Source organism: Chaetodon trifascialis, chromosome 6 (assembly GCF_039877785.1).
Source record: "Chaetodon trifascialis isolate fChaTrf1 chromosome 6, fChaTrf1.hap1, whole genome shotgun sequence".
Lineage (NCBI taxonomy): Eukaryota > Metazoa > Chordata > Actinopteri > Chaetodontiformes > Chaetodontidae > Chaetodon > Chaetodon trifascialis.
In genome coordinates this window covers 29,917,433-29,943,770 of record NC_092061.1, presented here as the reverse complement: position 1 = coordinate 29,943,770, position 26,338 = coordinate 29,917,433, and the positions used below count along the sequence as shown (strand labels likewise).

General features: G+C 40.8%; 1 protein-coding gene across 1 annotated transcript; it reads left to right on the top strand.

The window, feature by feature from the left end:
- Positions 1–26,338, top strand: pias2 (protein inhibitor of activated STAT, 2). Its single transcript, XM_070965364.1, has 14 exons — positions 1–59; positions 3,785–3,969; positions 5,515–5,602; positions 8,597–8,647; positions 8,993–9,083; positions 9,179–9,313; positions 9,442–9,547; positions 11,424–11,497; positions 17,237–17,397; positions 18,336–18,469; positions 19,017–19,206; positions 20,920–21,056; positions 21,147–21,184; positions 24,095–26,338. Exons 1-14 carry the CDS (start codon positions 7–9, stop codon positions 24,314–24,316), a joined length of 1,665 nt encoding a protein of 554 aa, XP_070821465.1. The 5' UTR covers positions 1–6; the 3' UTR covers positions 24,317–26,338.

Here is a 26,338-nt window from a genome sequence, read left to right as displayed (position 1 = left end):
GTAGTCATGCTGGGTGGGATAACCGGAACAACAAGATGGCGGAGAATGAGGAGTCTCGGGTAGGAGAAAAGAAAAACACAGATTATAACTTACTTCTGTCAATATTACAGCACGTAACGATAACTTGTAACTAATAAACTGGTCGGTATAGATGCCTGGAGATGATGGATTCAGACGATAGGACTCAGTGTGGCAGGACTGCGCAATTTGAGATCACATCGTTTGCATTTCGGTTGTTAGCCTTAATGCTAACAGTTTATGACTAGCCAGTCGCTAATAGGTCTCAACTAGGTGAAACCACACTGAAGTTTATTAGTTATAACGTTCTAATTGTGTGTAGTTAAGCCGTCATGGTCTATGTTTTAAGTTAGCCTCGTATTTAAAATTGTGAAGCAATCTTAGTGGCGTCATACGGGGAGTGGAGGGCAACAAAAAGAAATTAACGAAGCAATCTCACATTTATAAGACTTTTGGGGGGGGGGGGGGTTGAAGAATTCAATCAATTTTTGTATCTCCTACTTAATATGAGGGTAATGCCTGTATATTAGAGATTTTCATATCTGTTATTTGTTCCTGGTTATATGGTTATTGGAAATGACTCATTTGACCACTGGCTTCTACTCCGCTGCCACCTTTCTTGGAAAACGAGCTAAATCTTTTTAACTTCACCCCCAAAAATTTATGGGCTATAAATTCACACTATATTAACAATGCAAATTAATTCAGAGAACTTGGATTTTAAAGCCACAGATGAAAGGAACCTGTCTGCATTGTAATAGCTATGTTCTTCCCATAGCAGTATTTGCTCCATTGCCAATAGGTTGTTTGCATGAGGTGTCACGTCACTCTTTCCTTGTGGCATGAATGACAGATGGAGGGCAAGAAGTGATGCATAGGAAGCACTGTAACACACACTCTAAATGCCTATGTCTTGTGTCATTTATGGTTGCTCAAATCGATTAAACCAAGAAAGCAGGAGGAGCTGTTATCCAGTACAAAAAGTTGTTCATAAGGGTGAAAAATGCAAGAAATTGACTGAAAAAATGCTGGAAAAGAATGGTTTGTTAACTGTCTGTTGGGAGGAGCCAAGTCTGCTAATGGTTTAGATGGTGTAACATCAGCTATTGTTTCAAATCTAGATATAAAGTAATGATACAAGCAACATGACTAACACTTGTTAAATTGGTGTTAACAATTTCACAAAAGATAGGCAAACGTAAATAACGTACCCTGTCTCGTTTCAAGACAATCCACGTCTTAAGTGGCGTTTCACCAGTCCTTTGCGAGTGATTGAACAAGCATACAACCATAACGTAAAACGTCATAAACGTCAACATTGAGCACCATGGTGCTGAAGTTTGCTGCTCAGTTAATCCTAGAAAAATAAAAGCTATGCATTATAGCAAAAACAAAACGACAGTCAACCTGGAGCACTTCGGTACTGAGGTCATGGACCCCACCGCTAACAAGAAAGTTGCATGCCTCCATACTTTTGTATGGTTTCATTTATTTTAGAGTAGAGCAATGTCTGAATGACCAGGTGGTTAGTTAGTTATCTGCTGCTTCAGTAGCAGGCAAAACTTTTAGTTCACTTGAAAAACCGCTCCTCTTCTTAACATAAGGGTCACATCTAACATGTTCAGATTTTCTGTGTATACCTTTCTCTCATGATTTCATCTAAACTAGCCCAAAAACTTATCTTCATCTCATCCATTGCATATTTCACTTCCAGCCCTCCATCTTAATTTAACGTCACGTGACTTCAAACAACCTATTCACCATGTGGTCAGGAAATCATCAGTTAAAAAGGGTGCATCCGCTGAACATGTCCATAGTGAGTAGTGCCTATCAATATCACTGGAAATTGAATATTACTGAATGCTGTGTACAGAAGAGTGGCAATTCAGGTCTCACAGCAATTTCTGAACTTTATGTACATTTGTAGTAACTAAGACAACACAGTAATATGCTTGTAAACCTTAAAACATGTGTTTAGCTGCTTGTGGTTTTGGTTTTGACTTAATTGTTAGCTCACAGGTTAGCTGTTAATGTTTACAAAGTGTGAGAAGTCTAGTACTTTTGTTGATGTCCAGCAGCATGATGATGGAGACACTGGTAAATGTGAGTTTGTTCAATTGCTGCATTGCATGTAGTTCTGAATGAGGAAAGCCACAACTTTCTTTTAAGGTCACAATGGCCAGTTCAAGACAGAGCATGCCAAAATCTTGTGGTAGGGGCATTACAGCCACACTCCAATAACTAGTATAAAATTAAACAAATTAGTGTGTACAGTGTTTTGTATTCAGCTAATCGATTGTTATGGGGAAGTGGGGCTCCAAATACTTCTTTCAGGATCCTTTGGGCTGGCTGAAGTTTTGTTCTCACAGAATGTTGTTTCTTTCAGTGTGTCCCCTACCGTCATATTAGGGGGCGCCCTGCCCTTCCTTGAACGTCAAGTTAATTTTATTTTCTGTATAGCGCCAGATTACAACAGAAGTCATTTAAGAATTCCTATAGAACAGATCCATACCTTGTCGTTTTTTTAAACAAACTAAATAGCCTTATGTTATTTATCTTATTTACACGATGTCATGTTATTTCTGTCTCTACATGGTTGTGCGTTTACAATTCTCCTCTGCTCTCTGTATCCCGCATGGTGGAGTTCCACACAGGTGAGCACACTCCCACCAGCGGACAAAGAGTGTGCCTCGGAAAATATGTAACGTCAACCACCTGAAAAGCAGACAAAAATATCTGCGTTTTATCTTGATAAATGGGCCAGACATTTCTGACTTCCCATATCAGGAGGCTCTGTAAATGTTCTTCCAGAAGCCCAGAAAGATACACTACAGTGACAAAAGCTGCACACTTTGTGGATAATTGTCATAAAAACAAATGTTCCGATGTTTAGTTCATTGTACGGTTGTTATATTGACAGCAGTCATCAAAAAAAACAAATGAACACCGTGATTCCTTTAAGGGTTTGTGTCCAAAGCTGTAAACCTAGGGGAAACACTGTTACGAATGCATTGACTCGTTTTTCTGCATCAGTTTGGACAGAATGTGCCTGATTTTTGCAATATTACATCAGTGAAAATATTCAGTCCTTGAAATTTGTTTTACATGGGAATTAAAGAACATATCCTGATCAAAGATAATTCCCAGATTCTTTACAGTGGTGCTGGAGGCCAGTGCAATGCCATCCATTACTGCCATATCATCAGAAATTGAGTTTCTAAGGTGTTTAGGGCCTAGTACTATAACTTCAGTTTTGTCAGAGTTTAGCAACAAAAATTCATCCAGGTGTTAGGTTCTAAAGACACGCTTGTAGTCTAATTAACTGATTGGTTTCCCGTGGCTTAATTGATAAATATAGCTGGGTATCATCTGCATAGCAATGAAAATTGTTTATATGGAAGGAAGCGTATATGGGGTGAAAAGAATAGGTCCTCAGCAGTGGTTTGTGGTTGACAGTGATGCGCAGCTCGTGGTTTATGTCCTAGTGTACATATTTGTACCGTTGTTTTCCAGAGCAGGGTATCAAGTTTAAGAGTGTCCGAGCTTTATTCACAAATATGATTGTAAACAAAAACTGCTCCTGAGCGAGTTGCATTTTCTGAAGTGGGGCTGCAGTCCAGCAGTGCAAATCAAAAGTCCAGGATCTGTATTGCCTGCATTACTTCAGGATCATAGACACATCTGATCCTGATTTGGCCACCACACAGTCACTGTTCTTTGTTGAGCTAGGGGTAACTGTAGTAAACACTGACACCTTTGTTGGCAGGAATCAGTCCTGTAATGCAGACTTCAGCCTGTTGACTGGTGAAACAGCCGTGTGGTACTACATCAAAACCAGCATGAATCTCCAGCAGCCAGCCGCTCTCATCCCCCCGGTCCACCCTGATGTGCAGATGAAGCCACTGCCATTCTATGATGTGCTGGATGTACTAATCAAGCCCTCAAGTCTAGGTCTGTGGCGTTTTCTTTCCCTTTTGGTTTAGAGGACAATGCTTTTGCCATCGTGACCTGGGCTTATTATTAATTTTTCTGAAATACTGCTCCAAACATGATATTTGAAGTTTAGTAACAAAACATCATATTTGTCTATACAGTACTTATCTGAGAAGAAAAAAATATGTTTTTCTTGGAAATGTAAAACTGCTTTAATGTATTTAATGTTGTTCATTTTTCAAACGCCCTAATACATCTGACTTGGAACTTGGTAATATGGAAGTGCCTGAAAACAAAACAAATATGGTTGTGTCTCATCAGCCAAAGACTATTGTTCATTGCAGTTAAACCCATATTGAATGTAAATTGTTAATGCACAATTGTCAATGACGTGGACACTCACAAGCCCTTAACATGGGAATTTTTCCTGTTTCTACCATCCATCTCATGTGATGTGAAGGTAGCATTGGTAAAGAAGACTAAACATTTTACCAAGGATTCACTGTCAGTCATTTACAATTTGGGATACATTTTGGTATTGTAGTTTCATAGTTAGGCTTAGCCATAACTGCGTGTGCAGAATTTTGTCAATTGACTGCAGAATTTTCTTTCTCTCAAGTGCCTTATGCCACATTTCCACTAGCGCGGCTCGACTCGACTCTACTCTACCTGGTTGTTTTGTGTTTCCATTAGGGATAGTACCTGGTACCCGATACTATTTTTAGTACCTGCTCTGGAAAGGTTCTAAGCGAGTAGAAGCGATACTATATGTGTGACGTCAACAGCCTGTCGGCCACTGATTAGCCGGAGAGTGTCGTCACTGGTCTGCGACGTCCAACACCGGACAAACAATCCCACCCCCTCCATTGTAACGCCGGGCAACAGCAACCGCTGACTTTATTCTTTATTCTCACTCGAGGGAAATGGCTGCTCATAAAATATCACCGTGGTCCGTCGACGAGGTCCAGACTTTTCTGGGTTTGAGTGTGACAAAAAGCCACAAACCGAGCAGCAAATACAACATCGCCTCGATGTCCTCCATTGTTTGTCGGCTCTGTTTGCGTCGCGTACAAATTGACGTCATGGCAGTTTCGTGCAGCCGTGGTATGACGACCCCGCCTACGTTGAGGAGGTACTATGAAGTACTCAATTGTAATGGAAACTCAACCAAACCAAGTACAGTAGAGTAGAACCGAGTCGAGTAGAGCTGGAACTGTGTAATGGAAATGTGCCACCACAATCAACCTTTGTGGTGGTGGAATCAAGGAAAATGAAAACTAAGCTTCAGACACAAATTTATCCTTGATAAAAGTAGGCTATTACAATGCAACAAAAATGGAAGACATGAAAATAAACCAAATAAGACACTACCCACTGCCAATATGGATAAAGTATAGCCAAACATTTCAGTGCGTTGTGAGCAGAATTTATGAGTTATTACTGTGAAATGTATTGACCGAAATAAATGCAGATTTACAACCTGAAAATGTGCCAAAATGTGAACTGTATGCTCTATATAAAGATCATTTGTGTATGCATACCATCATTTATGCTCATTTTCAGGAGCGAACACTGCACAGAGGTACCACCAAGAAAAATATTTTATCTTTGCCTTGACACCACAGCAAGTTCGAGAAGTATGCATATCCAGGTACGTTTGTCAATAGCTTAATAACTCCACATTTAATGAGAAAAACATGCCTGTGTCCATGAATTAATAATAATAATTATATATGTAGCTTTACACACACACACACACACACACACACACACACACACACACACACACACACACACACGTGTGTGTGTATGTATATACAGTGCTGTGAAAAAGTGTTTGCCCCCTTACAGATTTTCTTGTTTTTTGCACTTTTGGCACTCTAAAATGTTCCAGATCATCAAACAAATTCTAATCTAAATTAAAGATAACCATAGTATACACAAAATGTAGTTTTTATATGATGGTTTCAATTATTAAAGGAAAAAGGTTATCCAAATCAGCCAGGCCCTATGTGAATAAGTAATTGCCCCCCTTGTCAAATCATGAATTAACTATGATTAGCAACATCTTTTGGAAAGCTGAGTTCAATTTCACTGGCCACACCCAGGCCTGATTACTTCCAGACTTGTACAATGAAGAAAGAAATCACTTAAATAGAACCTGTCTGACAATATGGAGTACGCTGAAAGATCTCAAAAGGCCAAATATCATGCCACGATCTAAAGAAATCCAAGAACAGCTGAGAAAGAAAGTAATAGACATCCATCAGTCTGGAAAGGGTTACAAAGCCACTTCTAAGGCTTTGGGACTCCAGCAAACCACTGTGAGAGCCATTATACACAAGCGGAGAAAACATGGAACAGTGACGAACCTTCCCAGGAGTGGACGACCAACCAAAATTACTCCAAGAGCACGTCGACATCTCATCCAGGAACTCACAAAAGAACCCAGAAGAACATCAAAAGAACTGCAGGCCTCACGTGCCTCTGTTAAGGTCAGTGTTCATGACTCAACCATAAGAAAGACCCTGGGCAAAAATGGCATCCACGGTAGAGTTCCCAGGCGAAAACCACTGCTGACCACAAAGAACATAAAGGCTCGTCTCACATTTTCCAAAAGACACCTGGATGATCCCCAAGACTTCTGGGAAAATATTCTGTGGACTGATGAGACAAAAGTGGAGATTTTTGGAAGGTGTGTGTCTTGTTACATCTGGCGCAAAACTAACAAAGCATTCGATAAAAAGAACATCATACCAACGGTCAAACGTGGTGGTAGCGTGATGGTCTGGGGCTGCTTTGCTGCTTCAGGGCCTGGACGACTTGCTGAGGTTGAAGGAACCATGAATTCATCTCTCTACCAAAAAATCTTGAAGGAGAATGTTCGGCCATCAGTTCGTGACCTTAAGCTCAAGCGCACTTGGGTTATGCAGCAGGACACCGATCCGAAGCACACCAGCAAGTCCACCTCTGAATGGCTCAAAAGAAACAAAATTAAGCTTTTGGAGTGGCCTTGTCAAAGTCCGGACCTGAATCCAATCGAGATGCTGTGGCATGACCTTAAGCGGGCTGTTCATGCTTGAAAACCATCCAATGTGGCTGAATTAAAATAGTACTGCAAAGAAGATTGGGCCAAAATTCCTCCAGAGCGATGTGAAAGACTCATTGCAAGTTATCGCAAACGCTTGATTGCAGTTGTTGCAGCAAAGGGTGGCACAACGAGTTATTAAGTTAAGGGGGCAATTACATTTTCACATTGATGATTTTGGTTTTGAATTATTTTTCACTTTCAATAAATTGAATTATTTAAAAGCTGCTTTTTATGTTCACTCTCAGTGTCTTTTTCTTAAATTAAAGTTTCTTCATTGGTCTAAAACTTTTAAGTGTGACAAAAAAGCAAAAACAGTTGAAATACAGAAGGGGGCAAATACTTTTTCACAGCACTGTATATACATATATGTAAATGTATACATATACACATATATGTATATACACACACAGTGCTTAACAAATTCATTAGACCACCTGTCGTAAAAACGAGAAAACAAATATTTTAGAAATCTTTCAAAAACGTATTTAAAACTAAAAATGTTATTTATTTGGCAAATAATGGAACCCATACCATAATGGAATCTCTACCGTGTTTCACTGTGGGTGCAATGCATCTGACATCAAAACGTTCTCCAGCTTTTCTGTGGACATAAACACAACGATGCTGACCGAAGAGTTCAAAGAGTACCTTCTTCCAGTCATCAACAGTCCAGTGTTTGTGCTCCCTGACAAATGTTTGCAGGCCTCAATAATGGCTTCTTAGCAGCTATTCTTCCCTCTAAGCCTTGTTCCATCAGTCGTCTGCTTATGGTCATTCTGGAAACTTTCTCAGACTCTGATCTAGAAGCATTCATCTCTGCCTGAAGATCAGCAGTGGTCTTCCTTCTGTCTCTAGTACTTAAAATCTTGAGGTGTCTGATATCTGCTTCAGGTAACTTTCATTTCCTGCCTCTTCCTTGGTGCATTTTCTAAGTACCAGTCTCGGCAGTTGACTCCAAAGCATACTTGATCACATTGTGAGAACATGTTATGTCTTTCCCTATTTGTCTCAGAGACTATCCAGCATCATGAAGTGCTTTAATGTGGACTCTTTCATTTTCAGTGAGCGCTCAACGTTTTACCATTTTGGACAGGAATGATGAATTTCAAAATGAATTCGCCTTTTTATACCCAAATTTGAGCCGGCTCACTGGGCTTCTCTGAGAAGTCATAAATAAATCAGACATAACATTCAACCACTAAAACTATTTTTTCTGTTCAGGAATGCAAGTAAATAACTCTAATTTGACAAATTAATCAAGAAACAATAATGTGCTTTACTATTTTTTCAGTTTTTGTAAATCAGTAAATTTAAAAATTCATGGTTAGTAATAATAATTATATTTTTGCATTAAAAATATCATATTGGTTAAAGAGCTTCTACATATTGGTGTATTAACCATTACAGAAACATAAAAAATGATTTTGGTAATTACCAGTGCTGTTAATTTAGGGCAGCTGTGTCATACACCTTACTTTGGGTGGTCTTCTAATAAATTTGTTAAGCACTGTATATTTATATGTTAATAAATACGATATACTTGTTTGTTTACAGGGACTTTCTACCAGGTGGCAGAAGGGACTATATGGTTCAAATTCAGCTGAGGTGAGAGTGTTTTCTGAAATCTGAAAGTAAAAAGATATTGAATTAAGAAATGCATCTTCATTTAGTAGCATTGTGCAATCCTGATGGTTCAAAGCAAAATGCTTTTAAAAAATCCTATTAAATAACTTAATGTTTTCTTGATGACTCCAACCCCTTCCACATGAATATGTCAGCATGTCTTGCCATCACAGGGGAATACAACAACCACCAACAACTGTTTTGCTGAACATAATTTGAACTTGTTTCACTTAATAGTAAGATGTGCTTATTCTTTTTGTATTAGTGAAGTCTTTTTTAAAATATACTGTATATTCAGGCTGTTAAATGTTTCTTCATGTTATCCAGGTTTTGCTTGTCAGAGACAAGTTGCCCTCAAGAAGATAATTACCCAAACAGTCTTTGTATAAAAGTCAATGGGAAACTTTTTCCTTTGCCAGTAAGTGCTTGTACTCCAGAACAGTTCCAATGAAAAGACAATCCAATTTAGGTATTCTTCTAATAAGATGCTAATGAAACATTTTATCCATGTAGGGTTATGCACCACCACCAAAAAATGGCGTGGAACAGAAGAGACCAGGAAGACCTCTAAACATTACCTCCCTTGTCCGACTCTCCTCTGCAGTACCCAATCAGATTTCAGTGACATGGGCACCTGAAATTGGAAAAGTGAGAACATAAATGTCATTCCAACTCTTCTAAGCTTTTTGTGTTTCATCTTCCCTGTGCTCGAGTTGGCCATGTTTGGGGACAGTAACAATGACCTATTTAGCTTATTTGATCATATTGTCTTTCAGACCTATTCTATGTCTGTGTACTTGGTGAGGCAGCTGACATCACCACTCCTCCTGCAGAGACTGAGGATGAAGGGCATCAGAAACCCAGATCACTCCAGAGCACTAAGTAACTATACAGTAAATCAATTCAATTTCAATTCAATTCAATTCAATTCAATTTTATTTGTATAGCGCCAAATCACAACAGAAGTTGTCTCAGGACACTTTCCATATAGAGCTGGTACAGACCAAGCTCTTTTATCTACAGAGAACCAACAATTCCCCCATGAGCAACTCTTCATTGTTGGCGACTAGAAGTTGTATAGCACCAGTTACCTTGATGTAGTCACACTTAACTGGAAGGCTTTGCAAATAACCAAAAATTACCTGACCTGAAAACCACCTAACAGTATGTTTAAATGCACACAAGCAACCACCAGGTTACTCAGAAAAACCTCAGGTTACACAGGTAATTGGACAATGCATTTGTATTCATATGGTTTTTGAAAATCTGCATATTTGTATGTCAGCAATAGCAATTAGAAGCTGAGTTACATTAATGTAGACAAACGTTTCTACTTAATGAATCTAGCATACCTTAACTAAATCACACTATTGCAGAAATCTGAGTGAAACCTTACCAGAAATGACATAATTGCATAATTGCTACATTAATTGCTGAGTTTGATTTGAAAATATTCCTGCTCTTCACACTTTTTTCCAATGGAGTCACAAAACCAGAGTTTCTGTTGTTGTTTTGATTTTTTAAATGGGATATTCTGTTGGAAGTCCGACAAGTTTAAGTGCCTCCTGTCATAATGTCCGGTGAAAATAATTGCTGAGTTAGATGTGAAAATATTCTTGCTCCTCTCCTGATTCAGTAAATTAAGAGTTTATTTCAACCAGTCCAGAGTTAGAGATGATTGATAGAACAGTGAAAGATGACCCAAGGTCTTGATGAGTTTTATTTTGTTTAGCATTTGAATGAAGTGTGTTTTATGATGATAAAATGACTATTTCTGGATGGAGTCTGGTTGCTTTGGCGAGAGCAGTATAGCAGATGTTTCTGGACAAATAAATTATATTTTTTCTCTTGAACAAAAAGGTGTATCTCTGTAGGATCTTTTCCATAATGATGTCAGACACTTTGAATAACAGTTTAAGCCTGTCAGTGGCAAAACACTTTTTTGGACATACACTATCAGTGCACAAATGCCGATAGGGATTACATTGCAGCCTTTTTCATGGCTGTCACCTGCCGCACTCTCATTTGATACTGGAAAGACTTCAAAAACCATTGTCTCCAGTAGTCACTTTGACACAAATACATGGATAAATAGAGTCCATAATCAGATAATAAGTGACTGGAATACCTCCTGTTTGTTCGAGACATGGAAATCTTCCAGGACATGTGGATCGGCACCAACTGGAAACTGCATGCTTTCGTTGATTAAAAATTAAATGTAGGTCAAGCTGAGACGAGTGAATATTTCAACAACACAGTAAAGGACATTATTTTATCTGTTTATTTTGTAATGTTAAGGTATGTAGATCTTTTAAAAGAAATGTTTATGTTGAAATAACGTACAAGTAGTATGTCTCTGGTTCTACATATTTTCCTTTTTATGGACATAATGTGCATAAAAAGATATTCAAATGACTGGAGCCTATGTGTTTTTAGAAGGGGATATATGAACATCATTTTTGGCCAATTTTGACAGCCCTACTGTGATGAGAAACTGTAATTAGAGAACATGATTATCATTATTATGATTATGAAGAAAATGGGGCAAACAGATTTGAATCAAGGAGTAAGTATCAACATTTAATATATTGTTGAAAGCTAGTGTGGAGATGGCCCCTGTTGATGTCTTGGCTTGGGGTCCAAGAACTGGAAGACTTAAGTGTCTTACTATGTTTAGTTTTGACATGTTTTATACATTTTAAATTAATACTTTGTCTCTTTTCTTCTCTGTACTCTTCCTCTGTCCTCTATGTTCCAGTTAAAGAAAAACTGACAGCAGATCCAGACAGTGAGATCGCTACAACAAGCCTTCGAGTCTCACTTATGTGCCCGGTAAATTAAGCATCTTTGCAGAATGTTTGGGTTATTACAACAACTTTGAAATTATTCTCACACCATAAATTGTATTTTGTCAAAAAATAAGAAAATCACCCTCAAGATTGGTGCTCTGTGTGTGTTGTGTCCAGAGATCAGATCTGGGTAGGGATGGGGTATCAGTATGCGTTACTTTTTGCCAGTTTCTCTTTTCAAACTACAGCTGGGGGTTGCCAAAGTTTGAAAAATCAAAATGCATAACATACTATTATGGTGTATTATGATGGTTATCTAAATGTAGCCACAGAAAATAGTTTTAATTACATCTGTCATTGCTATTATTGAAACATAACAACTTCAATATAAGATAAGAGAGTACTTTATTAATCCCACACCGGGTAAATTTAGTAGTTACGCCAGCAGGTCAAAAAGAGCAGCACAGTGGCATAAAGAGGTCAAAATGAAATAGAAAAGTATACAAGATACAGGATAGAAAAAACAACTATGTATATGTACATTTGTACAGATCATAAGAAAAAGTAAATGCCAAAGAATCCTACAGCCATAAAAAGTACTGTTGCTAGTAGTTTTATGAGAAAGCTAACTACTGACATGGCATATATTATATTGCACCAAAAACTATTTCACTTGAGAAATACTAGGTCTATGTATGTGCACAATATATAAAGTTCATAAAAAAAAAACAGTTGTCACTATGAATAATAAATAGTGTTAGTTGAGAGAAAACATACAACTTAGAAATTGCACCAGGTGAAATGGATGAATGTGAGCATATATTAGCATTAGAGCATATATTAGCCTTGATAACAGTAGTACAAATCAAAAGCGGGTTTATGATATACAATTGAGAAAGACAGCATCAACACAGTGCTACATTACATGATGCTGGAGTTAAACAGTCTGACGGGTGTAGGAATAATGATATGATAATGATAATTGATTGGATGGAGCAGTCTGTCATTGAAGGAGCTGCTTAAAACCCCCACGTTCTCATGCAGGGGGTGGGATGGGTTGTCCATGATCGATGTCAGCTTGGCTAACATCCTCTCACCCACCTCCTCGATGGTGTCCAGAGGGCAGTCCAGAATAGAGCCAGCTCTCCTGACCAGTCTTTTCCTCTCTATCTCAGAGCTACCACAGCCCCAACAGACCACTGTATAGAAAACTGCAGATGCCACTGCAGAGCCATAAAATGTTTTGTCCAGTGCAGTTTGTTGTTGAGGTAGACACTAGAGTATTTGCCCCAAACTACCGCATCAGATATACAGTCGCAAAAGCCTCAAAAACTGTCGTCTGTTGGTGAGGTAGTTAATGGTCCATGCAGCCAGGTGGCAGTTGACTCCAGCTCCTTCCAGCATCCCCCTGAGCAATGATGGTGGATTGTGTTGAAAACCTTGGAGAAATCAGAAAACATGGCCTAGGTATTTGTAATCCACCACGATCTCAATGTCCAAGCCCTAGATGTTCACTGTGTAGTCTGTGGTACATTCCTTTGGAAATCAATCACCATCTCCTTTGTCTTGCTGACATTTATGTGCAGGTGGTTCAGTCCACACTGTTCGACAAAGTTGGTTACAACCTCCCTGTATTCCAGTTCGTTCCACTGTGATCCGTGTCCGATAATGGCTGTATCATCTGAGAACTTCTTGATGTGGCAGCTGTCAGTGTTATGTCTGAAGTCCGATGTGTAGAGGGTGAAGAGCAAAGGGGAGAGCACTGTCCCCTGTGGAGCCCGCTTGCTACAATCTACCACATCGGACAAGCAGTCGCTAAGCCTCACATACTGTTGGTCAGGTAGTAGGTGGTCCACGCAGCCAGGTGACAGTCTACGCCAGCTCCTTCTAGCTTCCCCCTGAGCTGGTGGTTGGATAATGTTGAAAGCAATGGAGAAGTTGACCGTCACCATGCTTCCAGTATGCTCCAGACAGAAAAGAAATAGATGGAGCAGGTAGATGGCTATGTCCTCCACACTGATGCTTGGACGATATGCAAACTGTAGGGGGTCCAGCTCGTCGCCCACAGGGTGATATAGGTAGTTCAGTATAATCTTCTCCAAGGTCTTCATCAGGTTGGAGGTTAAGGCTACTGGCCTAAAGTGGTTGGGCTCCCTGGGATGTGCAGTATTTGGGACTGGAACTACACAGGGAGTTTTCCAAAGGTTCAGAACTCTTTCCAGACTGAGGTGCATATTGAAGATATGCAGGAGGACCCCACAGAGCTGATCTGCACAGTCCCTGAGCAGTCTAGAGCTGATGCCATCCAGGCCTGAAGCCTTTCTCAAGGCTTGGAGGGGTCCTATAGAGTGACATGGGGGGAGGTGACTGTAGTCTGTGAGGTTGAGCGGATGGTGGTTAAGTGGTGTGAAGATGGTGCTGTCGGTGTCAGGGGTGCTGTGAGGGGGGTGGAGGGGGTGTGGAGATGTTGTGGCATAAGGTTTTGGCCTCGCTGTTGCTACCGTGGCCTGAGATGGCCTCCCCAACCTCTCTGCCATTGGAGGCGCTTCTCCAGCTTCCTCCCGTAGCTGTCCTTGCCTCTTCTTATTTCCCCTTTCAGCTCCCTCTGCACCCTTGTAACAATTCTCATTCATAAAAACCTAAGGGAAAAAGCTACTACATGCTATTCTATAGGTCATGGGTGGATTGGATGTGTGCAATGTCAGGCCACCCCTAGAGACTAGTCAGACAAACTATACTCATGGATTTAAAGCACAAACATGAACCAAACCACAACCAAAATTAATGCTGAAATTATTAAGTAACAAAAGTGCTTCAAATAGACCTGATACCAGAATTTATTAATGGAAAACAAACTAAAATCGTGTCCGCTGTGGGATGGCTCAAGCAAAGATAGCGCGGTGCGGCCGCCTACAAACAATTCAAAAATAAAACCAACACATATACCCCGTTCAGAGATCATAAATAAATCAGTCCCTATGTAAGTTGTTTCCCCCCTCCCAGAAGTCCAAGTCCAATGAAAAGAACAAAAAAAAAAAAAAAAAAACGCTTAGAGAGGCAGATATGTGCCTTAGGTCCGAATCAGTAAGAACTTCACCAGAACATCCCGTTGGAATCCAGGTCCCACTTGCGATGCTGCAGAGGCCCAATTCTCACCCCCCAAAAACCCAATCTATACCTTGGTTAGAGTCCTTAATGCAAGGAAAGTTAAGCAGATTGTCCTCTCATGCCGCTGACCTGCAAACGCTTACGTAACTTCATATCTCTTCTTCTCTCTCTCCTCACGTCCAATGTCACTTCCTGTTTTTAACATCTCCAAAGCACTCATAAAATAATATAAACAAATGATAACAAAAAGTCTGTTTCATAGTCCATAGTACGTGTGCTGCAGCAATATGGCCACTAATAACAGTCATTACTTTCCAAAAAAAGGTAATGGGAGGTGTCAATCAGAGAAAAAAAAAATACAACCATTTACATTCTTCCCCATCTCAAAATACCTTCCAAAAAGTGGACCTAGGCAACCATTACATCCTCCTCAGCTCATCTTGTCCCCTGATTGAAAGACCCTCTTCTTCTTGTTCAGTAGGGCTTTCAGTTCTGGCGACATCCAGGGTTTGTTGTTTAGGCACCGTACCTTCTTTGCAGACACAGTGTTTTCTTCACAGAAGTTAATGTCGTCCATAATGCAAGTTGTTAAACTGTCAATGCCCTCCCCGTATGGACTGCACAACACATCCAGTCAGTGGTGTCAAAACAGTCCTTTGGTGCGATGCTGGACTCCTTTGACCATCTTCTCTCATGCCTGATGGTTGGTGGTTGTTTATTCCCCAAAGGTATTTACGCAGGCAGCAGGTAAACCAGATTGTGGTCAGAACGGCCCAGCGGGGGGAGAGGTGATGAGCTGTAAGCATCCTTACTGTTTGCATAGAGTAAGTCCAGTGTTCTGTTGTCTCTGGTGGGGCACTTTACATACTGTGTGAACGTGGGGAGAGTGCTAGAAAGGGAATTGTGATTGAAATATCCAGAGATGAGAAGGTGGGCTGGGGGGTGCGGTGTCTGGAGCTGTGAGACTACTGTGTGCAGAAGCTTGCATGCTGTTGCGACATTGGCCGATGGGGGATGTACACACTTCTTGCAGTAACATGCGAGAGCTCCCTATGGGAGGTAATATGGCTGAAAGCTAACGGCTAACAGCTCAATGTCTCTGGTGCGCCGCTGCTCTTTTACCCTGACATGCCCTGGGTTACACCATCTGTTGTTTACAAATATCACTATGCCCCCACCTTTCCTCTTGCCACTCTCCTTCGCTTTCCTGTCCACTCTTAGCAGTTGGAAATTGCCCAGCATGACATGCGAGTCCGATCTCCATTAACCAACTTTCTGTCAAACATATGAGGCTACGCTCCCGGTACTCCCTCTGCAGTCTGGTTAGCGCCGTAACCACTTCTGCAACTTATCCACTGGCATACTGGTGCTATGCAACTCTTGTTTTGGTGCCATATACCGATTCTGCTGATGTTCAACCAACATATGTCAAATGAAAACAGAATGTCACGTCTCATTCACTGCCACTGGTGGCACAGTGGCAACACTGTCGCCTCACAGCTAGAAGGTCCCGGTTCGATTCCCACTGTGGGCACTGGTGGCATGTCCTCCACCATGCCTTCGGTGCCTGCTGCTCGAGGAAAAAGGGCTTTTCTGTGTGGAGTCTGCATGTTCTCCCCGTGCTCACCTGGGGTATCCTCCATAAAAATACCCCCACTAAAAACATGCAAGAAGATCACCACCTGAGCAATGGTGACGACAAAGGAACTGGTCCCCGGGCGCCAGTCAGCTGGCAACCCCCCGCTCCTGGTCTGCCGCGGAGGAAGGAATGACCAAGGATGGGTTAAAAGCGAAGAAAGAATTTCACATATGCATGGCGTGTGCAGTTTCACCCCTAACTTTGCATGTTGTGTGACTAATAAAGGATTTCTTCTTCTTCTTCTATACCGCTTGGGGAAAATAATCTGTCCATCAGCTTAATGTCCAATGTTTTTGCTTCATTTGCTTCATTGCTTTATTCTGTGTTTGTTTCCACAGTTTACATACTGGTTATTCTGTTTTTGCACTACACGGTTTACACTGTTTATATACTGGTTATTCTGTTTTGCACTATTTATTTATTCTGCTGTTTACATTCTGTTTATCTATTCACTCTCTATTGCACTCATTATTATTTAGCTCTTGTTGTCTTTTTTAGTTATAGACTATATTTTTAATTTCCATCTCTGCTGTAATCCGTAAGCCAAGCAACGTCTAAGTCTAATAACATATACAGTTGTTACATTAAATAAATAATTAAAAATGACATGTTAAGTTCATGCCCATTGTCATATAGCTAGCATCGTGGCCATGCTTTGTCCAAGGCACACTCAGTGCTTGCCATTAGCTGTACAGCTTGCTCTGCTGGCTTAGCCACTAGAAAATTCTAATATTCATTCAGTGACTGTTGGTTGAATTGGTGGTTGTCTATAACGTCATGGCATTAGCTATACAGTTACACAGCTTCAAGTTTTAGATACCTAGTACCTTTAGTACCTGCCAGTAGGCAATGGAATGGTGACATACGGTTTTCATTTGAGTCTTTTTGAGCTGATGGCACTTGTAACAATTTCTGTAGTGTAAGAACGATGTAGTAAGTGTTAACTTCTGATTTTTTTTTTTTTTAATTGCTTGTGCAGAGAAGCAATTATTCATTCATTTATTTTGTTTGACCTCAGTATGCTCTCTATTCCAGCTGGGTAAGATGCGACTGACGGTGCCATGCCGGGCAATGACCTGTTCTCACCTGCAGTGCTTCGATGCTGCCCTCTACCTACAGATGAATGAGAAGAAACCGACCTGGATTTGTCCTGTGTGTGACAAGAAGGCTGCATATGAGAGTCTCATTATTGATGGGTCAGTTAAACTAATTTAACCAGTACATACAAAAAAAATTATCTGTTGTTGCTGAGTTCATTCAGATTTTGGTAGATTGTCCAGCTAGTCAGATGTCATGTGTCCCTGTTTTTCATCTTAACATTTAAGTATGCCAATGTAGTGATTGGAACTCAACAATTTTGTTCTTTGTAATAATTTGTTCTATGTAATAATTGCTTACCTGAACTATTGTCTTTTGTCTACCCACTCTGTTAAGCAATCCTCTCCTTAGTGTTAGCTGGGCTTTGTTCTTTTCTTTATTAAGGTTATTAAGAGGAAAAGACAAAACACTGATAAAAGACACTGACAAAACAACGTAAGGAAAACAGTAACAGTAAGAGCAATTAATACATACAGGCCATTTAATTGAATTTCACAGGGAATAATAGAACAGGATTATATTAGCTATTGTGTGTTGTGTTTGTTTTGTCTGAGTTTGTACAGGTGTGTGTGGGTGTGCGTTGTGTATGTTTTTTTTTTTTGTTTGGTTTTTTGGACTGATTAGTCCAGCTGCGGGTCTCTCCAAGACCCTTATGGGAGGGGACTAGCCCTTCATGGGCTTATTCGCTCATAAAACTGCTCCCAAACCTGAAGGAGGGGGGCAGTTTGTGCGTTTACAGTCTCAGTTTCTCAAAGTGACGAAAAGTGAGAAAATCAAGCATAAATTGGCCAGATGCCTCCCTTCCCATGAACTGGGCTTGATTCTGAAAGCATTTCACTCCATTTCATACACATGAAAATTAGAGTTAATGAATGTGAAAACTTAATTGGTGGCACCAGTGATTGAAACTGAATCCCGACACTCAACTTTGTAACCAAAACAACTTTATGGATCAGAAGCTGAGAAACCCACCACAAAGTCAGTTAGTGTTCAGTTATTATGTATTGACGTTTTGAGTGTTGTATTCTTTGTTCAGCTTATTCTTGGAGATCTTGAACGACTGTTCAGATGTGGATGAAATCAAGTTCCAAGAGGATGGAACATGGTGTCCCATGAGACCAAAGAAAGAGGCTGTCAAGGTCCCCTCTCAGTCAATTCCAAAAATTGAGAGTAAGTACATCATCTTAATACCAAGGCAAGGTTTGAATTGATCCTACTAACTAGTTAATTAACCAGTATTATGTGTTTGTCAAAGCGTGATATATCTTATTCCACTGCGTTGTCCAAAAACAGTTAAAAACACATTAATGATGTCTCAGACACACTGTGGCACTAGGTAAAATGTTTCTTTATTACCATGAACACACACTGTAGTTTATTTTGACTCAATTTCACATGCACTTTCCTGCTGCTACAAATAATCACTAGTGGAGTCCTTGTGTATCAATTTGCTCTTGAAAGTAGTCTCCAACAAATGCAGTATTCACCCCTGCTTGAGTAATGTTTGTTAAAAACTTTAGAAAAACTGATTAAATCAGTCAGCCCTTTTTAGAAATCAAACCCTACGTTTCATGAGCTGTTTTACAAGATTTACGTGTTCAGTAAGAACCAATGGGGTTGGGGCTGACAGCTACAGACAAAGTAGGGAAGTCAGTAGTGAGGCATAGCACATTGTTGCTTTTGGTTTATAAATCCTTGAATGAACCTTTTCTTTTAGCCTCAGCTCCTTTGCGCCAGTCTTCAGTGGTCCCCCATTCTACTGAGCCCAGCTCCACCAAGAAGGCTGATGTGATTGATCTGACTCTAGAAAGCTCCTCTGATGATGATGATGATGAAGAGGCCACAGACCCTCCACTGAAGAAACGCTGTGTTTACATTTCCAAGAATGAGGACATGCATGCGAAAGGGTGAGCAGGCCTCTCTGTGTTGTATTCTTGAACCATAGACAGACTTGTTTGTACCAGTCTTCATACTCGTACTTGTTGACTTCCACTTATCTGGGTCTGGGTCGCGGGGGCAGCAGCCTCAGCAAGGAAGCCCAGACAGCCCTCTCCCCAGCCACTTCCACCAGCTCCTGCTGAGGGTTCTTGAGGCGTTCTCAGGCCAGCCAAGAGACATAATCCCTCCAGTGTGTCTTGGGTCGGCCACCGAGGTCTCCTCCCTGACGGACATGCCTGGAACCCCTCCCTGGGGAGATGTCCAGGAGGCATCGTCACCAGATTCCTCTCGACACACTGGAGCAGTGACTCTTCTCTGAGCCACTCCCAGATGATCAAGCTCCTAATCCCATCTCTAAGGCTGACCCCAGCCACCCTGTGGAGGAAACTCATTTCTGCTGCGTGTATTTGTGATCTTAATCTTTCAGTCATTACCCATAGTTCATGACCATAGGTGAGGGTCGGAATGTACATCGAATGGTAAACTGAGAGCTTAACCTTCCGGCTGAGTTCCCTCTTCACCACAACAGACTGTTTGAGTGCCTGCACTTTACTGAAGCTGCCGTCCCAATCCGCCTGTTGACCTCCTGTTCCTTCCTGTCCTTCCTTGTGAACAAGACCCTGAGAAACTTAACTCCTCCACTTGGGGTAGGACCTGCTCCCTGACCTGGAGTGGACGATCCACCTTTTTCTGGCTGAGGACCATGGCCTCAGACTTGGAAGTGGTGATTCTCATCCCAGCCCCTTCACACTCGGCTGTTAACTGAGGGGCGGTTTGATCGTGGTTCGATGACACCAAGAGGACCACATCATCTGCAAAAAGCAAGATGAGATCCTTAGGTCACCAAACCCAATACCTTCCACCACTCGGCTCTGCCTAGAAACTGTTGACAAAGGGCAGCCTTGGCGGAGCCCAACCCTTGCCTGGAACAGGTCCGACTACCAGCCATGCGGACCAAACTCATACTCCGTTGGTACAGTGCTCATACTCCTGAAGTATCCTCCACAGGATGCCCTTGGGAACACGGTTGTAGGCCTTCTTCAGATCCACAAAACACAAATGGACTGGTTTGGCAAACCCCACTTTGCCACTCTAGTGGCACTGCCCCCGATGACAACGCATTGTTTCAGAGACGTGTCAGCCACGACAGCCCTACAACATCCAGAGCCTTGAGATACTCAGGGCGGATCTCATCCACCCCTGGGGCTCCACCACCGCATAGTTGCTTCACTACCTGGCCCCAGAGATAGGACAACCCTTCCCCAAGCCCCCACCTCTGCCCCTATTGAGGAATGTGTGTTGGTGGGATTGAGGAGGTCCTCGAAACATTCCTTCCACTGCCCGACTATATCCCCAGTTGATGTCAACAGTTCCCCACCCACACTGTAAACAGTGTGAACAGTTTGTGTACCAGTTTTGTTCTTAAATAAAGAAAAAACACCATCAATTTGTAATCTCATCTTTATGTAGAGTGAAAGTGGTCGACAATATCCACAATACACGTAGGTATTTTTCTTACTGTTGAACACAACGGAAACCAGAATGTGTCAGTGCTAAATATTTGCTCTTTTCTGACAGGATGACATCTGGAGCACACAATTTTAGTAAAAGCTTTTTAATATGGTGCAGCAACTAAAGTTTCCACATAAAGCATTTCATCAGAGTTTGATGTTTTCTCACAGAGTGCTGACCTACCAGCCCACTGTGCGCGTGGCAAATGTCCAGGCCCTGGACCCGTCATATCTGACCTCTACACTTGCTGACTATGCAGTCCCCTTTCACCCATCCACGTTGGCCACCATCCCAACAGACATGCAGAGTGAGTCCATTGGATAGAGTGGATGTAAGCACATTCACCATCATAATGTGGTACTATTAATAATCTGTTGTTTCTGTCTCTCACCTATAGGTCTGGATTTGTTTTCCTTAATTCAAGCAGATCCTCAGGTATGTCTGTTATTATTTTCCATTGTTAAAAACTGCACTATGCATGATATCTAGATCATCTGAATCTAAATCAGGAATTTTAAACGGAACAGGGAAGAGCATCTAATTGCGACACAGAAGCGGTATGCCACTGTACAGTGCCTTGGATGAATACAGTATTACTCCACTTGGACTTTTCCACATTTTGTAGCGTTACAACCTGGAATTCAAATTGAATTTGTTGGGCTCCTACTATTTGATGAATACAACATGTATATTGCTTTGAAGGTGCAAAATGCATTTTGTTGCAAAACAATAATTAAGACAAAAAACAGACATCTGTTGGATGCACAAGGGTACCCCTTTAAGAACCATCTTTCACTGCCCTTACAATGGCAAATCTTTTGGGGTAGGGCTCCACCAGCTTTGGGACTGCGTTTTTTTTCCCCATTCTTCTCGGCAAAATAGTACAAGCTCAGTCAGATTAAATGGACACCATTTGTGAACACCAATTTTCAAGTCTCACTGGAGATTCTAAATCAGATTGAGATCTGGGTTTAGACTGGGCTATTCTAAGATATAACTTTCCTTTCCTTGCCTTAAACCATTCCGTTCCAGCAAAGACAGGGGAGAGGACTGTTTGCCAAAAAAACAAGGATATAAGCTATGCTTGATGTAAAATACTTACAAAAAAAAGTTGATGAAGGAAATGCATTCAATGCATTTGTTAAACATCAAGGATACATGCAGTAATTTCTGGTGAGTAACACTAAATGGAAATGTAACTTTCTTTGTCTACATGAAAATTCCACTGGACACCTTTAAGTTTAACTTGTACATTTGTCCTCCCCTTGGTATCTTACATACAGTACCAGTCAAAAATTTGGACACATCTCATTCAATAGTTTTTCTTTCTTTTTTTTATTTTCTTCATTGTAGATTAATACTGAAGACATCCAAACTATGAAGGAACACATATGGAATTATGTAGTAAACAAAAAAGTGTTAAACAAAGCAGAATATGTTTTATATTTTAGATTCTTCAAAGTAGCCACCATTTGCTTTGATGGCAGCTTTGCACACTCTTGGCATTCTCTCAATCAGCTTAATGAGGTAGTCACCTGGAATGGTTTTCCAACAGTCTTGAAGGAGTTCCTAGAGGTGCTGAGCATTTGTTGGCTGCTTTGCCTTCACTCTGTGGTCCAACTCATCCCAAACCATCTCAATTGGGTTTAAGTCAGGTGATTGTGAAGGCCAGGTCATCTGACGTAGCAGTCCATCGCTCTTTTTCTTGGTCAAGTAACTCTTACATAGCCTGGTTACATAGAGGCATGTTTGGGGTCATTGTCCTGTTGAAAAACAAATGATGGTCCACTAAGCGCAAACCAGACGGGATGGCATATCGCTGCAGAAGGCTGTTGTAGCCACGCTGGCTACAACAGCAACAGTTTGGCTTGAATTTTGATTCAATCACCAACAGTGTCACCAGCAAAGCACCCCCACACCATCAGACCTCCTCCTCCATGCTTAACGGTAGGAACTACACATGTAGAAAACATTGGCTCACCTTTTCTGCGCCTCACATGGCAGGTGGAGCCAAAAATCTCATATTTGGACTCATCAGACCAAAGGACAGATTTCCACTGGTCCAATGTCCATTCCTTGTGTTTCTTGGTGCAAGCAATTCTCTTCTTCTTCTTCTTCTTCTTCTTCAGAAGTGGTTTCTCTGCAGAAATTCAACCATGAAGGACTGATTCACAGTGTCCTCTGAATAGTTGATGCAGAAATGTGGCTGCTACTTGAACTCTGAAACATTTATGTGGGCTCTAATCTGAGGTGCTGTGGATTTGCGGTATCTGAGGCTGGTAACTCTGATGAACTTATCCTCTGCAGCAGAGGTAACTCTTGGTCTTCCCTTCCTGTGGCAGTCCTCATGAGAGCCAGTTTCGTCATAGCTGTTGATGGTCTTTGCTACTGCACTTGAGGGTACGTTCAAAGGTCTTAAAATTTTCCGGACTGACTGACTTTCGTGTCGTAAAGTAATGATGGACTGTCGTTTCTCTTTACTTAGTTCAGTGGTTCTTGCCATAATATGGATTAGAACAGTAGTCAAATAGGGCTATTTACTGTATAGACCTTTGTACCAACCCCCTCTCTGCACAACACAACTGATGGTCTTCTAAAACACATTAAGAAGGCAAGAAATTCCAGATGTTAACTCTTGACAAGGAACACCTGTTAATTGAAAACCATTCCAGGTGACTACCTCAAGAAGCTGATTGAGAGAATGCCAAGAGTGTGCAAAGCTGCCATCAAAACAAATGGTGGCTACTTTGAAGAATCTAAAACATAAAACATATTCTGCTTTGTTTAACACTTTTTTGTTTACTACATAATTCCATATGTGTTCCTTCATAGTTTGGATGTCTTCAGTATTAATCTACAATGAAGAAAATAAGAAAAAATAAAGAAAAACCACTGAATGAGAAGGTGTGTTTTGACTGGTACTGTATATAAAGCAATGCAGTCAGGTTTCCCAGCTGACTGCATACTTTCAGAATGTCAAAATCAAGTTCTAACAACTGACAGCTGTAGAATATTGGAGCGTTGGCCCAAACTATAAAAATGAAAGCCAGTTTTTTTTGTTGTTGTTTTTAGAGACAGTTTCCTTTAAAATTGCAAGTAGGCTGAAACCATCAGTTCAGGAAGAACGCAAGGAACAAACAAAAATAGCTACAACTTAACACTGTAGGTTCAAAGTTTGAAAGTGAAGATTGTAGCTGCTGAGGTGGTGGATGTTGCAGTGTCATGAGAATTGCCATCCATTGGATAGGAGAAGCCATATTGCACCAGTTCATACATTATATACATTTTAAGTTTCCAGTGGATATAAATGATGTTGATCCTGATCAATTTCTTTTTCCTGCACAGCATTACCGGCCACAAATGTTCCTAGACAACCTTACAAGCAGTATGCAAAGTGCAGCTGCAGCCAGCACCAGCTCAGCCTTGGTATCCTCCTCAAGCAGCCATTATGACACCAGCACCCATGCTGCCAGCTCCATCCATGAGACCCGGGTCATCGCAGGAGGAGGGGGGATTGCTGGAGGAGGGACTGACAGTGGCATATCAGATATCATTTCACTAGACTGAGCCACATCTCACTGGACCTTTCCAGGCCTGTTTAGTCCACATTACATGTACATGGCATGTTGAGTTTTACACAGAAGCACCCAAAATGTGATACACATGAGCATTTTGGCCTGAACATTTCTACAGTGTTAAAAACTGTATCCAGGCATGCTTCTTTTTGCCCTTGCGTATTTCAGATGCAAATGTGTTTTTCATCTCATCTGCTATGATAGCAAATGGGTTGATGGCCAGGGACAGCATTCTGTGTCTGTGTCATTTCGCTTGAAGTTCTCTTGACTTTGACATTTGGGAATATTTTCCTTTTTTTATCCCTTGTTTAGCCCAGTATTCCCTGGTGTTTTGGTCCTAGATTAGTCCAGTTTTCCCTGGTGTTTTGGTCCTGGTTTGGTCCAGTATTCCCTGGTGTTTTAGCACTGTTTTGGTCTGCTGCCTTCATAACAAACATCTCTTTCTCTGGCTTGCTAGATGTTTCACTCTTTTCACCAAACAGCAAGCCTATTCTGGCTTGGTTGACCTGAATTGTGTGCCTAATTAGCATTGGACAAAGTCAGGATGAATGGAAGAAGAGCTTGGACTCACTGCTATTAGCCAGACATATTATACAACATCCATGCAAGTGAATGCATGGTTGAAGGTAGGAACCCCTACTGTGTAAAAGTCTTGTGGACTAATAAATGGACTATATACACTGGTAGTGTCTGACCCCCTCACACACCATGGAAATGGCTGTAGCTGTCTGTTTTCACTGTATCTGTACTGGCTTTTTAAAGCCCTGTTTTGCCTTTTGATTCACACTAATGGAAACATGGAAAGCAGTTTAGTTATATAATTGTTTTCATTGATTATAACAGCTATCAATAATTTAATAAGGATTGTTCCAGGGCAGCTTTTATGTCATACCAACATAAAATGTTCTTTTGTAATTCAGAGCAATAATAATTCGACTTGTGCTAGTTTAAATAAAGTTGTAAATGTTCAGATAGTAAAGAATTCCAGCTGGTCTGTACAACTCTGCTACTCTGCCTCCTTGACTTTTCTCTAATTTACATGATTTTATTTCATTTGAGATAAACACTCAAAGGAATAGTTCGAAATGTTGGCAGTAAACACTCATTTTCTTTCTTTGAGCGAGTGAGATGTTCAGATGGTTATCAGTCTCATGTCCCTGTGTTAAGCACAAATCTGGAATCAGGACCTGGTTAAACTAGCTTTGCATAAAGACTGGATGCAAGGGGGAAAAGTGAGCCTGGCTCTGTCCAATGTTTCATAAATCTATTGACATAACATGTTTTATTTAATTTGTTTGCTCCTTACACAGATGTGTGAGAAACATAGTCTCGATTTTGTAGGAAATATGTGCTGGCATTTTGACATTTAAAAAATCCACTGTGTAATTCTTCTAAACGCTGACCTCTCTGCCATCTTTGGATTTTGTTGTATGTTGATGATGCTGTGTGTTGGTATGGTACGAAAGCCCACTTTCTCACAGTTGACATCAAGCAGTAACATAAGGAACTGGGCAGCTGCTGTATCAAACCTACATTATCTGGATTGCTTGCCATGTGTGTGGACTCCCAGCCATCAGGAGCTCAATCTCAGGGACCACTCGACTTTATGGGTTTATAGAGCGAATGAGCATATGTAACTGAAATACAGATGGTGATGTAAAAGTTAGTGATGTGTAACATTTTTAAATCAAGAAAATATTTAAACATTATAGTGTTATCATCATTATAGCATTGATAATCCTTTCAGATTTCAGTCTTCACACAATATAATTTGTGCATTGAAAAAGTCAAAAACTATTTTTAGATTGCATATCCCTTTTACTGTCAAGAAAAATGTTGCTGAATTTCATTTGTCTTCAGTATAATGGGGCGGAGGCAGAACATTCACAGATATCTCAAAACCAGGATAAATAAAACCACAACTATCTGCATGGATAGATAGAGGCAAGTGAGAAAATGTTGTTGTTTTTTTATAATTTTGGTGAACCAACCCTCACTGAGAATAGCATATGTA